The sequence below is a fragment of the Pelodiscus sinensis genome, chromosome 24 (genome assembly GCF_052426305.1).
Source record: "Pelodiscus sinensis isolate ZL-2025 chromosome 24, ASM5242630v1, whole genome shotgun sequence".
NCBI lineage: Eukaryota > Metazoa > Chordata > Testudines > Trionychidae > Pelodiscus > Pelodiscus sinensis.
This window is the reverse complement of record NC_143075.1, coordinates 16,283,220-16,295,731: the sequence shown is the minus strand read 5'-3', so window position 1 is coordinate 16,295,731 and position 12,512 is coordinate 16,283,220. Positions and strand designations below refer to the sequence as shown.

The 12,512-nt window shown below is 48.8% G+C and overlaps 1 protein-coding gene across 7 annotated transcripts in view; it reads left to right on the top strand.

Annotated features, from left to right (window-relative positions):
- Window positions 1–12,512, top strand: part of KAZN (kazrin, periplakin interacting protein) — an 844,711-nt gene that overhangs the window by 683,369 nt on the left and 148,830 nt on the right. For all 7 annotated transcript variants that reach the window (XM_075906495.2, XM_075906499.2, XM_075906496.2 and 4 more), the window contains one exon: window positions 237–428. In XM_075906495.2, the coding sequence (XP_075762610.2) occupies window positions 237–428 (192 nt within the window). The remainder of the gene's footprint in view (window positions 1–236; window positions 429–12,512) is intronic.

Genomic DNA, 12,512 nt, shown 5'->3' with positions numbered 1-12,512 from the left:
GTAAAACTGCCTTCCCTGCCACAGCACCATGTACCTAAGAATGATGAAATCCTTAACTGAGGGTGCAGCGGTGGGCCCTACTCGGGAATTGCAGAGGCTTGAGAGTTGCACAAGCAAAGCCAGCACTCGGCTATTTTTTTTTATCACCTGGGTTTCTGTTGTCTGACTGCCTGAGCGACTGAAAACTTGCCAGAGCTGCTAGTCACTTCCTCGAATTGTGTTCTCTCTTCCTCCAGTGCTGTTACGAGAAGAAGTGTCCCAGCTCCAGGAGGAGGTTCACCTGCTCCGGCAAATGAAGGAAATGCTAACAAAAGAGCTGGAGGAGACGCATGGCAGCAAGTCGACAGAGGTCCTCTCCGCCACTGAGCTGAAACTCCAACTGGCGCAGAAGGAGCAAGAGCTAGCGCGAGCCAAAGAAGCACTGCAGGGTAAGAGTCAAACCTCCCCTTTGTCTTTGTTCCCAGGTCTTTCGGTGCCCTGACGATCTGTGAGTGGCTGTCGCAGAGTCTGTGCTTCACACTGTCTCGCTCTGCGCCTCCCTTCTCTTTCGCCCTCCCTCTCTGTCACGTCCCATGTTTCGTCCCAGGATGTTGACCAAAGAGGAATGAAAATTTGCCCTTTTCATTCTGCCGACAGGGTTGAGAGTCACCCCAGAGCTTTTATCTGCTGGCATCAGAAGGAACCGGTCTGCTTCTGAAGGGCCTTTTACTTTAAATTGAAGGGGAAGTAGTTTACACCTGGGTCCTTATGATTTGGGGCTCAGCGAATTCTGTCGTTTGCTTCCAAACTTTGCTCAATGGACTTGCCTGGATTTCCCTGCCGTGCAGTGGATGTTCACTGAGCTTTTTCCAGTCTCTCCAACAGGGAGCTTTCCCTTGATATGGATGGTGGGGCCACCCCTCCTCCTACCCCCGTGTCATTTATCCACGTGGGTGCGTGCACACCTCCCACCCCTTATGTCCTGTTCCAGCATTAGATGGTGGGTGTAGCCATGGATGCCAGCCGCGATGTCAGGAAAGCTGTAGAAACTTAACAAATTATGCACTTATGCCTTGAGTTTCTGCCAGGGCTTGGCATTCTGATGGGGGTGGAGTGGGGGGAACACTGACAGGGGAGGAGCTGAACCCAGCATAGCTAAACCCCTCTGCTTTCTGATCCCCTGGCTGAAATAAATCATTCAGTTGTTCTTAGTTTTCCTTCCCGTCCCTCCCCTCTCCCCACCAGTTTTGCCTTGCTTTGTGTCTCTGAGATGGAAACCAGTGCGTGCGTGCGTGCGTGTGTGTGTGTGTGTGTGCATTCTCTCTCTCGGGTGGACAGATGACCCATCCTTGCAGAACTGAGGTTTTCTTAATCGAGCTGGTTTCTATTCCTCCCCTTGACAGGTTGTTCAGGCCACTGTACCTTTATTGTGCCTCTGTCTGTGGTAGATTTGGGTGGGTTTTTTTACATGACCAGACTGTGAGCATTTTCCCAGTGTACGCTGGACAATGTGCTGCCAATGGCAGCGTTACCAGGAATGGCCAGTACCAACCTGCCAAGGATGCAACTGAGGGCATTTTTCGGTAGTTCCTGCTCTGGTCTGGAAGAAGGCCAGGCTGCGTGAGAACTAGGGCTCAGAGCTAACGTATGCGTGAAATGCTCCAGCAGCCCAGATAGCTACCCCGCTGTAGTGCAGCAGACTAGCCTCTTGCTCCAGTGATGGGAGGAGTTCTCTGTCACCATAGTTAATATCCCTTCCCACTCGGGATGTAAAGAGTTAACCAGTGAACTGGTAAGACTAGTTTTGCCAGAATGCTTACTGGAATAACCGGTTAACCAGGCAGTGTTGACAGGTCCTGCCCAGCCTGGTTGGGCCCTGCCCACCGCAGTGCGGTGCTTCAGCCAGGCCAGAGCAGCCCCCTACCATCAGCATGGTGCAGCGGGCCCTGACCATCCCATCCATGTCTAGACAAAGCAGGGGGCTGCTCCAGTGCCCCCTCATCCATGATGTCATGGGTGGTTAACCGGTTAAATCTGTAGTTGAACTTAACATGGGATTTTACATCCCTGCTTCCCAAGAGGCAGTAGCTAGGTTGATGAAAGGACCTGGCACTGTCTACCCTGCGCATCAGGTCACCGGAACTGTCACTCAAATGTGTGGATCTTTCACATCCTGAGTGACACAGCTGCTCGACTTAACTTTGGCATGTAGACCTGGCCCGAATCCTCTTCTGCTGCTGCCCTAACCTCGATAAGGTTGCATAAAAGATTTTGTATTTGGATTGACCGTGCATTGAGCTGCACTGTAAAATGGGGAGCATAGTTGTTTCTGAACTTGCACAGGCTGCGACGTTAAGAAGCACTGGTTGGGGGAAAAAAACTGTATGGATTCAGACTTGGATATTACTGCACCTGGGAAAATGAATACTGGACTCTGCAATTCCCCTTTAAAATTAAACCATCTTGTAAGAAAATATTGGTTGAAACAACAGAGCTTGTAAAGTTTAAGGAACACTATATTCTGGGGATCAGTGTCCTCACAGTGGATTTCTGGTATTGTAATGCTGCCAGCTGACTTAAAATGAGCGGTGGTGATTGTGGCAGTCTAAAGGAGCAGTGGGACTGGCAAGGGAGTCTCATCGGACATTTGCACAGCTGTATTCATGCTGTGAGAATTAGCTCAGGAAAAATGCAAGTTGCTCCCTTTGGTTTGACTTGTATCAGAGGGGTAGCCGTGTTAGTCTCAATCCGCAAAAGCGGCGAAGAGTCCTGTGGCACCTTATAGACTAACCAAAATGTTGGAGCATACGCTTTCGTGGGCAAAGACCCACTTCATCAGATGCATGTAGTGGAAATTTCCAGAGGCAGGTATAAATATGCAGGCCAGAATCAGGCTGGAGATGAGGAGATGGATCCAATCAGGGAGGATGAGGCCCACTTCTAGTAGCTGATCTGGAGGTGTGAATTCCAAGAGAGGAGAAGCTGCTTTTGTAGTTAGCGAGCCATTCACAGTCTGTTTAATCCGGAGTTGATTGTGTCAAACTTGAAGATGAACTGTAGCTCAGCAGTTTCTCTTTGAAGTCTGGTCCTGAAGTTTTTTTGCTGCAGGATGGCTACCTTTAGATCTGCAATTGTGTGTCCAGGGAGATTGAAGTGTTCCCCTACAGGTTTTTGTATGTTGCCATTCCTAATATCTGATTTGTCCATTGATTCTTTTACGCAGGAACTGTCCAGTTTGGCCGATGTATACAGCAGTGGGGCATTGTTGGCACATGATGGCATATGTTACGTTAGTGGATGTGCAGGAGAATGAACCAGTGACAGTATGGATGATCTGGTTAGGTCCTGTGATGGTGTTGCTAGTGTATATATGTGGGCAGAGTTGGCACTGAGATTTGTTGCTTGGATTGGTTCCTGAGTTAGAGTTATTATGGTGCGGTGTATAGTTGCTGGTGAGAATATGCTTCAGGTTGGCGGGTTGTCTGTGGGCGAGGACTGGCCTACCTCCCAAGGCCTATGAAAGCGAGGGATCATTGTCCAGGATGGGTTGTAGATCACTAATGATGCATTGGAGAGGTTTTAGCTGAGGACTGTAGGTGATGGCCAGTGGTGTTCTGTGGTGAAAGAAACCAGGATTAAACAAAGACTGTGAATGGCTAGCTAACTACAAAAGCAGCTTCTCTTCTCTTGGAATTCACACCTCCAGATCAGCTACTAGAAGTGGGCGATCCACCTCGTCATCTCCAGCCTGATTCTGGCTTGCACATTTATACCTGCCTCTGGAAATTTCCACTACATGCATCTGATGAAGTGGGTCTTTGACCACAAAAGCTTATGCTCCAACACTTTTGGTTAGTCTATAAGGTGCCACAGGACTCCTCGCCGCTTTTTTAGTTTTTGAGTCTCTGGCAGACCCAGCCCCAGAATACAAGGACTGAGGCTGAATCTACACTCCAGCAGAAAGTCAAGTTAAGCTACACAGCTCTAGCTACGTGAACAATGTAGCTGGAGTCAATGTATTTTAAATCCAGTTACCGTGGGCTCTACACCACAATGGGTTGACAAGAGAAACTCTTCCATTGACTTTACTTACTCATCTGGGGTAGAATAACAGAGTCAGCCAGAAAGCAATCTGCGGTCGATTTGCCATTTCTTCACTAGACCTGCTAAATCAACCACTAGTGGATCGATTTCAGAGCATACATCCCCGCAGAAGTGTAGATGTAGCCTGAACACTGTACGGGAATATAAGTTGGGAAAACATGAAGTTGGGGAGAGAGAATTAAAAACTCTTGAGGTGACTAAGGGTTTGCCTACACGTGGTTCTGGAGTGTGATTCCACGGTCATATTTGTACAGGTTGACCCTCTCTAGTCCGGCAATATCCATGGTCCAGCATGATTTTAGTTGTGGCCAAGTTTCCTATGGTCCCATAAAGTTTGTTTACAGCCCCTGGTCTTGACTCTGTGTTCTGTGCTGTCATTTAGCTCTAATTTTACCCCTAAATCTCTTCTAAGAGCCCAGTAAGTAGTGGAAATATGGGAAAGGCTGCTAGACGATACTGACCTCCCGTGGTCTGGGAAATTCTCTGGTTTGGCACCAGTCAGGTCCTGAGGATGCCAGACTGGAGAGGTTCAACCTATTTTGGCTGTAGTTAAGAAAGTGCCCAGAAAATAAAATATAACCACTGCAGTGCAAACGGCAGACCAAGCCAGCCACTTACATTAAGGCGCTAGGCTGTATTCAGGCAGCCAGCCCCTGCTATCAGTTTCACTGCCGTGGGTTCAAGGTAGCACTGGACTGTCTCCTCAAGCTAAGGATCTCATCCCAGCCCAAAGTACAAGCATATACACTATCTCATCTTGGAGCTTTTAAGGTCAAGTGTACAGCGGCTGCCTGTATCACAGCAGGGGGAGCAAACAAACTCCCTTAGAGTGCTGGAGGTGCAGCTAGGGAAACTGAATGAGAAAGCAAAGCTGAATGGTATTGCTGAAAGCGCACATAGGGATTAAGATGCTTTGTAAGCAGTTACAAAACTTGGGGGGATAAATTGCAGACAGGTGTAGCCTGAATGCAACTGGAATAAAAGGAATTTACGGGCCCGAAGTCTGAAAAACTACAATCTGTAGCTGTTTGTTAGTTGCTTAGAAAAAAAATTTGAGCATGCAGCAGCAGCTGTCAGGCAACATCTGCTAACACCTCTGCATCAGGCCTGTAGGAAAAGAGCAGTAGAAGAATCACACCAGGGATGGAAGAATCCTAGCTTTCTGACTCAGAAAGATGTTTGAACAATCCTCACTGTAGCACCGCTAGTTCCCCTTGGACAGCAAATATGCTTTTGGCTCTTGCGGAGTGCGTGTGTTATCTGGGACTTGCTTTACAAGTAGGAAAGAAAGCTCACTGTGTCCCTGTGAAATTGGGAAGAATTAGCCAGACTAATGCTGTACTATGGGCATGTCTATACTATGGGCCATAATGTAGATGGTTTCTGCATCAACAAATGGGTGTTTGTGTCGATATAGATAATCCACTGGTCTGAGTGAGCAGTAGCTGGGTCAGAGGAAGAATTTGGACCTACTCTCATTTATGTAGAGGGGAGGTCAGCATAGCTACAGTGTTCAGGGGTGTGAATGTTTCACAGCCCTGAGCAACCAAGTGAGGTTGATCCAAATTTTAAGTGTAGACTTGGGCTAAGGCAAAGGCAGGTGGCAACTTCTCCAAAGGCTTCGGTCAGACCAGAATCCACAATTATCTCCCAATCGATCACATCCTGGAGCAGGAGGGTTCATAAACTTGAGCTCAAAATTAGCAAAATTTAATTCCGTCAATTTACAGCTAGGAGAACACATCCTGCAAGCATACCTTCATGGCTGGACCAGACAGCATGCTGGTGCAGTCAAGAGGATCCCACAAAGAGTCTGTCTAGACTAGAGGGAACTGGTTTCCAGGATCAGGGATCCTGAGATCTTCAGTTTGCAAACAATTAGCATTATTGATGTTCCTAAGTTTGTCAGTCCCTGGGGGAGGTGAGGGAAGGGAAGGTTGCCTGTTTACTGGAAAGGATGTAAATGACTAGTCAACTACCTTACAAGCCTTCGCTTATCGGGGAGTCAAGTCAATACTTGACTAGTTGCTCCACTTCCCTCCCCTTCCCCCCACTTGCTGCCTTTATCAGAGACAGCAAGGTGGGGGGAGCAGGTGCCAGTGCAGGGGGGAACTGGCTTAAAAGCTGTTTCTCTCCCCCCCCCCCCCCCCATACCATCTTTGCAGGGGAGACTGCCGTGCAGTGGAAAACCAGGAGCAAGCTAGGAAATAGCTGTCCCGGCTCGCAGGATGGCATGGGCAGGGACTTCTTAGTTTGCGCCGCCCCGGGGAGCTAACCCCACTGCAGCTCTGCAGTTTAAATGTAGTAGGAGCGGGGCTGTTACACGTTACTGCACCACTATGAAGATCACTTGGTGAAAGTCAGTGTTCTAATAACCATTGGATCCACCTTTCATTTGGCCTTGGACTCTGAACTAGGGATGTAAAAAGGATTAAAAAATACTAACCATGTAACTGATCACAGTTCCATTGGTTACACACTTAAACAGGCTTTAAAACTGCCTGTCCCCTTGCCCCCCCACCAGGCTCCCACTGACTACCACCCCTGTGGCCCTGCAGGCTCTCAGCACAGTCTGCCTCGTGGGCTTCCAGCCTCGCGCGAGTGTTGAACCATGAACTGGAACAGATAATCATCAGTTAACCAGTTAATCTCTGAGCCCTGGTCTACGCTAGGGAGTTATTTCAAAATAACCCCCCTTGTTCCGATATAATAAGCGAAGCGTCCACGCTATCAAGGCTGTAATTTCGAAATAATGGGGTGGTTATTTCACAATCTGTACTCCTGCTTTCCTCGGGGAAGAAGCTTATCTCTAAATAGTTATTTCGGGAGTAGGGTTGCCAGGGGTTTGGTTTTGAACCAGACAGTCCAGTATTTGAGCTTTCTGTTTGGGAAACAAATTGAGAAAATATAAATGTCCATTATTTTCGAAATAAGATGTAGATTGTGAAGTAATGTCAAGTGTGTCTGGTATTTTTGTTGAAACCATCTGGCAACCCTGTTTGGGAGTTATTTCAAACGTAGTTATTTTAAAATAATTTCTGAGTTAGACATGCCCTTCTATCTCTACCCTAAACTCAGAGAACCAATGCACACGTAAGGGCTAATGACAGGATCAGTTATTTATTCTGTCTCAAGAAACAGCATCTGATCCTTCAGCAGGTACAGCACATCGCCCCAAGGATGCTGGCAAGCATCGCCATAAATTACAACCTGAAGGGGGATGGTCCTGTGCTCTTCCTGAAGCACACCTGGGATGGAGATGTTTGCCAGCTGCAGAAGACCGCTCACAAAGCTGTGTGCCGGACAGGAACAACCCACCCCCATCAGCCGCTCTGCCGTGATCTCTGTTGTGGTGTTTCACCTGCGTGTTTGCAGTAGATGGGTGCTGTCCCTTGCGTCAGCAGCACTGTGCGATCCTTGTTGGTGTTTTCTGCAGAACAGTGTTTCTCAGTCTGTGGGTCATGACCCAAAATCGGGTATCCAGAATGTTTCAGGTGGCCCCACTCCCATGGGACTGGCTGGGCTTAGCTGCCTGCTCCGGCAGCTTGGGAGCACCGGTGTCTGAGTGCTGCTCAGGTTTGATCCAGTTGCTGCTCTGCCATGATGATGGCGGGGCCAATCAGGCCAAATTTGGGTGAGTGGTGCTGTGGTCCACGTCGGGGGGGCAGGGTGAAACATGAGCAGCGCTGCAGCCCTAGAGGTTGGACCTCCTGGAGCAGGGACCTGAGCCCAGCCAGCCCCATGGAACCAGAGTTGCGGGAGCTACCACTGTGGGGCGAGTGCGGAATGCACGCTGCAATGCCCCCCCCCCCTTTCATGGAGGTCGGGTCTGCTCCCTGTGGGGCACGACCCATCACCCACACTAGGCCTCTCACTCCCGGGGAGCAGGGCAGAACCCATCACTACCTGGCCTGTTTACTGGGTTGCAACAGGCCATCTGCATTTCCCTGAGCCCAGAGAGGCAGAGAGCCCCTGATGGAAAAGCAGTGCAGCTAGGCTGGGAAAGGAACGTGAAGTGAGGTTGCTCATTGGGATATCATAAGGCTGGCTTTAAAATCAGGAGAATTAAAGAAAAATGATTTTTTTTTTGTTTGCCTTCTGGTTTCCGGAGCTTTTAGCGTTCACATTTTCAGGCTTCACTCCAGAATCACGAGAGCGGGAAACTTTTTGCTTTTAGTTTAAAAAAAAAAAAAAAAGTTTCTCCTCTGATCACATACCCCCAGGCTCTAGCACCTTAAGAAAAAAGCCACAAATATAATGAGATTTGTGATCGCGGAAGCTGGCAACGCTGAAATAAGTGTAGGTCTGGGGAGATCGATAAAATCTCTCTGGAGTTACTAGTTAGCAGGATGTGCCACGTCTGTCCATCATTCTTCCACACCCCCGGATAGCTGCAGTTAACTCAAATGCAATTTCCTAGAGCTCTCCAGAGGTGTGTTGATAGTGTTGGTGCACAATGATGCTTGGGTTGGAGGAAAGTGCTATGTAAATTGCAGCTGGTATTTTAAAAGCACGTTAATGACTTTCAGCTCTTCACTGGCAATAATGGCTGGGGAAATCAATGACTGTCAAATGGAAGTTAGAATTGGCAAAAAGAAAAGAGAAATAGGGATAGATCCTCGGCTGGTATAAATCAGCAGAGCTATATTGATTTCCGTGGAGCTACGCCAGCTAATACCAGTTGAGTATCTGGACCATAGCTGTTCAGCTTCTCTCAGGGTCTTATTACACCCATCCACAGAGAGTAATAAATATTTTAAAATCTGTTTGTTTTTTTTTCAATCGAGTGCTACAGCTGTTCTCTAACCCCCCTGTCATTCTGGCCCTGGTTCAACACCTGCTGAAATCCATCCATATTGGATCAGGCTCATAAAGGTGGACAAAGCATGGAACTGAGTTGATCCAGGGAGAAGAGTTCAAAGAATTCCAGTGGTACAAAGTATCTCAGGGAGTAGGACTGCAAAGGGTTTCGGTTAGAGGAGAAATAGGAGAGGAAACTGAGAGGCACGGGAATAGGATGAAAATGGTTAAAGGGGAGGATGGCAGAAGAAGGCTCCTGGTTGTTGGTGGTCAGAGGATGGAGTTTTGGAAGCCCCATTTTAGTCTTAATCCTCTTCAATGCAGATCTCACTGAGAATCTGGAATACTCTCCTGGATTCGATATCCTCAGGAAACACATGGTTACATGGACTTGACTGCAGCTTTTGTTCCATCCCAGTGCAGCTGAGAGAGCATCCATCTAGCCAGAAAAAAAAAGCTAAACTCTTACATGAGCAGCTTAAGCTTCTCTGTGAATGTTCCCTGCAGTTCTGCACATCTGTCTTGAAAATGCGAAGGGGGTGGAAACCGTAAACAAAACACAACCCAGAGATCGATGTGGGCCAGGAAATGCATTTCTCCACATGCCTCACTGCTGATTGTGTGTGTGTGTGTGTAAATTTCCTGTTAGCATTTCTCTCATTTCATCAACTTTTCCCTCCCTGCCTTCTTTCTGATCTGCAATGAGAGCAGCCCTGGAGAATGCACCTCCTCCTGTTTTGTGCTGCTTGTTGGAATTTTGTAGTTATTGTAGGGATTCCTTGTTTTATTTGTATTGAGTTTTTGGTGTGTGAATGTGTGTGTGAGAGAGAAGGGTTTGCATATGTTGTTGGTCTGCTTATTGTGTGTGTGACTATTACCTCAGTGTGTGTGTGTGTGTGTGTGTGTGTGTGTGTGTAAATATATATGGGTATGTCTACACTACAAAGTTAATTCGAACTAACAAAAGTTAGTTCGAATTAACTTTGATAGGCGCTACACAGGCAAACCGCTAGTTAGAACTTAATTCGAACTAGAGGAGCGCTTAATTCGAACTAGGTAAACCTTATTCTACAAGGACTAACGCCTAGTTCGAATTAAGTAGTTCGAATTAAGGGCTGTGTAGCCACTTAATTCGAACTAGTGGGAGGCTAGCCCTCCCCAGCTTTCCCTGGTGGCCACTCTTGGCACCACCAGGGAAACTCTTCTGCCCCCCTCCCGGCCCCGGAGCCCTTAAAGGGGCACGGGCTGGCTACGGTGCCCGTGCCAGGTGCAAGCCTGCCAGCACCCAGCCAGCAGACCCTGCACTTGGCACGGCACGAGCCAGCCACCCGCTGCCACCCAGCCCTCCGCCTCTTCCCGGGACCAGGCTGGTGGCTCCCAGGAGCCTGCCCGGGGCCGCAAGAGGCGGGCGCCTGCCTGGTCTAGTGCGGACATCGTGGTCCTCATCCACGACCTCCACACTAGGCACAGGAAAGTGGCCGTCTAGGGCAGGATAGCTGCCAGCCTGGCCACCCAGGAGCAGGTGTGCATGAAAATCAAGGTGGTCCAGTGAGACCCCTGACCCTGAGCCCTGAGCTTAGAACAGCCGTACTGGGTCAGACCAAAGGTCCCTCTTGCCCAGTAGCCTGTCTGCCGACAGCGGCCAACACCAGCTACCCCGGAGGGGATGGACCGAAGACAATGACCAAGCCATTTGTCTCGTGCCATCCATCTCCAGCCTTCCAAAACAGAGGCCAGGGACACCATTTCTATCCCCTGGCTAATAGCACTCCATGGACCCAGCCTCCATGAATTTATCTAACTTCTCTTTAAATTCTGTTCTAGTTCTAGCCTTCACAGCCTCTTGCAGCAAGTAGTTCCACAGGTTGACTATTTGCTTTGTGAAGAAGAACTTTCTGTTATTAGTTTGAAGCCTGTTACCCATTCATTTCATTTGGTGTCCTCTAGCCCTTCTATTATGGGAACTAATGAAGAACTTTTCTTTATGCACCCTCTCCACACCACTCATGCTTTTATAGACCTCTATCATATGCCCCCTCAGTCTCCTCTTTTCTAAGCTGAGAAGTCCTAGTCTCTTTAGCCTCTCTTCATATGGGACCTGTTCCAAACCCCTGATCATTTTAGTTGCCCTCCCCTCTCCCACCCTCTCTCTTCCCCTCTCCCACCTCCTTTTCCCAGTCTCCCCGAGTTTTGTTCAATAAAGAGAGTTTCTGTTTTTGAACACGTGTCCTTTATTTTGTACATCAGGAAGGGGGACTAGGGAGGGGTAAGTGGAAGGAGGTGAGGGAGGAATGGGGTACGAGTCCCCGATGGGGAGGACTGGGGTGGCTCTGCCGGCTCCTCTCCTGCAGCCCCCCGATTGACACCACCCCCCAGATGGCAGCCTGCGGCAAGTGCAGCCAGGCTGATGGCCGAGTGCTGTGATGTGTCAAGTGTGGGCATTCAGGGCACTCCAAGACAGGATTGCTTTGCTGTCCCTCATCGAGTTAGACAAGCGAGCGGGGAACCCCTGAGAACTGTCTGTCCGGGGTGGAGGTCGGGACCCTTTAAGCACAGCCCTCGGCTAGCCTGAGACAGCAGCTCCATGCTCTAAGTCCTAATCTGATGCCCTGCCGGCACTGCTTCCGGCCATCCTTAACCTTGGTTCAGGGTCCACTCAATGTGGACATGCTAGTTCGAATTAGCAAAACGCTAATTCGAACTAGTTTTTAGGTCTAGATGCACTAGTTCGAATTAGCTTAATTTGAATTAGTTAATTCGAACTAAGTTAGTTCGAATTAGTGCTGTAGTGTAGACATACGCTATGTGTATAATTAATATGTCAATAGAATGCATATTAGAGTGGAAGTCTCAGAGAGGTGACAGTGTTAGTCTGTAACTTTAAAAATGAGCAGTCCTGTGGCATCTTGGGGTATGTCTACACTACAGCATTAATTTGAGTTAACTTAATTCGAATTTACTATTTCGAATTAAGTTAAGTTAATTTGAAATAACGCATCTATACACAAAAACTATTTCGAAATAGCGTTTTGCTATTTCGAAATAGCACGTCCACACCTGAATGGACCCTGAACTGAAGTTTAAGGCTGGCCGGAACCAGTGCCGGCAGGGAATCAGGTTAGGACTTAGTGTGTGGGGCTGCTGCCTGAGGCTAACTGAGCTTCGTGCTAAAAGGGACCCTACCCCCACCCCGGAGAGACAGTTCTCAGGGTTCCCTGCTTGCTTGTTTACCACAATGAGGGACAGCAAAGTCCTGTCTTGGAGTGCCCTGTGACTTAGGACACTACAGCACTTGGCCACATGGAGCCAGAGCTGCCTCTGGGCACACTGGTGCGTCTTGTGGGGTCGTTGCCCTCAGCCCGGCTGCGCTTGCTGCAGGGTGCCATCCAGGGGGTCCATCAGGGGGCTGTCAGGATCCAGGAGGCCCTGCGGGAGAGCGTCCACCCTGAGGATCCCTCAGAGCCACCCCGGTCCTCCCCACCGAGGGCTCGTACCCCTATTCCTCCCTCACGTCCTTCCACTTACCCCTCCCTAGCCCCCCTTCCTGATGTCATACAAAAGACACGTATGTTCAAAAATAGAAACTGGGTTTATTGAACAATACTGGGAGGGGGGGGATGAACCTCTGG